Here is a 1353-nt window from a genome sequence, read left to right on the forward strand (position 1 = left end):
TGTGCAGGTGCACCACTAACTTCATTAGGTGAAGATGATGCAGAACTCTCTGCCTGATGACCATTCGCTTCACTTTGAGTGCTTGAAGTATCTGAGGAGTCTGTATTACTCTGGGAATCAGCATCAGGGGCATGAGTAACTGGACGAGAAAAACGAGCACGAGCAGCACTACTACTGCCATTACCAACATGAAGAACAGCTTCAGGCACACCAGTATATTCAGAACGATTTGCAGCGGCAGCCTGTGTACCATTAGGAGCAACAGGAGCAGGTAAAGTAAAAGCAGGTTTAATATCAACGTGATCTTGCAGATCACCTTCTTTAGGAACAGCATTGTGGTCTGATTGAAGAGGTGCACCATTAGAATGGGTAACGTTGTGGACGGTAGGGTCTAAAGCTTTTTCTTTGGGCACACTTATACCGTTGTCTTTTCCAAGAGTAACAGAGTTAGCCCCAACGGTTCCAGGAACACCAGGAACACCAGGAACACAGGGAACTTTATTAGCACCAGGGACTCCACCAATAACAACGCCACTTTTATTAGAAGTGGCAGGGCAAACAGATAAAGGTTTACTTGAATCCGGGGTTTCCTCATTCTTGAAACCAGAGACACCAACATTTTTTGTAGTAGGGACAGATGGACCTGGAACAAGTGAGATTCCCAAAAGGTTCGCAAGAGTAACATTAGCCTTTTCATGCACACCAACTCCAGGATGGTGTTGGTGATTATTCTCCGGACTTTCACCACCGGGTTTACCAGGCTTATAACCCTGATTAACAGCAGAAACACCGGGGGGAGCACCAGTACCAGGCGGGAGAGAGCCGGGAACCTTTACTCCAGGAGCAGCAGTACTATGGCGAACAGCGGGGATAGCACCAGGAACACCAGGAATAGCTCCAGCAGCCCCAACTGGAGGAACACCAGTAACTGGACCAGAACTGGGATGAACACCATGCACACGACCAATACCATGCCCAGCAGCCTTAATCTCAGTGGAGGGTTGATCAGCCGACACACACCCATAGGCGCAGTACAACATAAGAACCAGTAAACACAGCATGCGGCGCATCGATTCCCTCTTAGTCAAAATAGTGATAGTGGATTTCGCTTAAAAGCAATGAAGTAAAAAATAGAAAAACAATATGAGAGATAAAAAAAAGTAATCCAAACACAGTAAAAGAAACACATATAAAAAACTAAACCAGTTAGAGAAAACAAAACACCAAAGTAAACTCAGTCAAGCACAAAAGGACAGATCAACAAAATACTGCAGGGCAAAACACACTCAACGCCCCAGCAAACCACAAGCAAATAGATATTAACCATTAGCCCAACTTACCCAATAAACACAG

General features: G+C 45.4%; 1 protein-coding gene across 1 annotated transcript; it reads right to left on the reverse strand.

Annotated features, from left to right (window-relative positions):
* Nucleotides 1–2: 2 nt before the first annotated feature.
* TM35_001391030 (uncharacterized protein) lies at nucleotides 3–1070 on the reverse strand (the record flags this gene model as incomplete). The annotated part of the gene is made up of 1 exon (XM_029031885.1): nucleotides 3–1070. A coding segment is annotated over one exon (1068 nt), but the record flags the coding sequence as incomplete, so codon positions are not given.
* Nucleotides 1071–1353: the final 283 nt, after the last annotated feature.

This window comes from Trypanosoma theileri (genome assembly GCF_002087225.1).
Source record: "Trypanosoma theileri isolate Edinburgh chromosome Unknown TM35_Tth_139_V1, whole genome shotgun sequence".
Taxonomy (NCBI): Eukaryota; Euglenozoa; class Kinetoplastea; order Trypanosomatida; family Trypanosomatidae; genus Trypanosoma; species Trypanosoma theileri.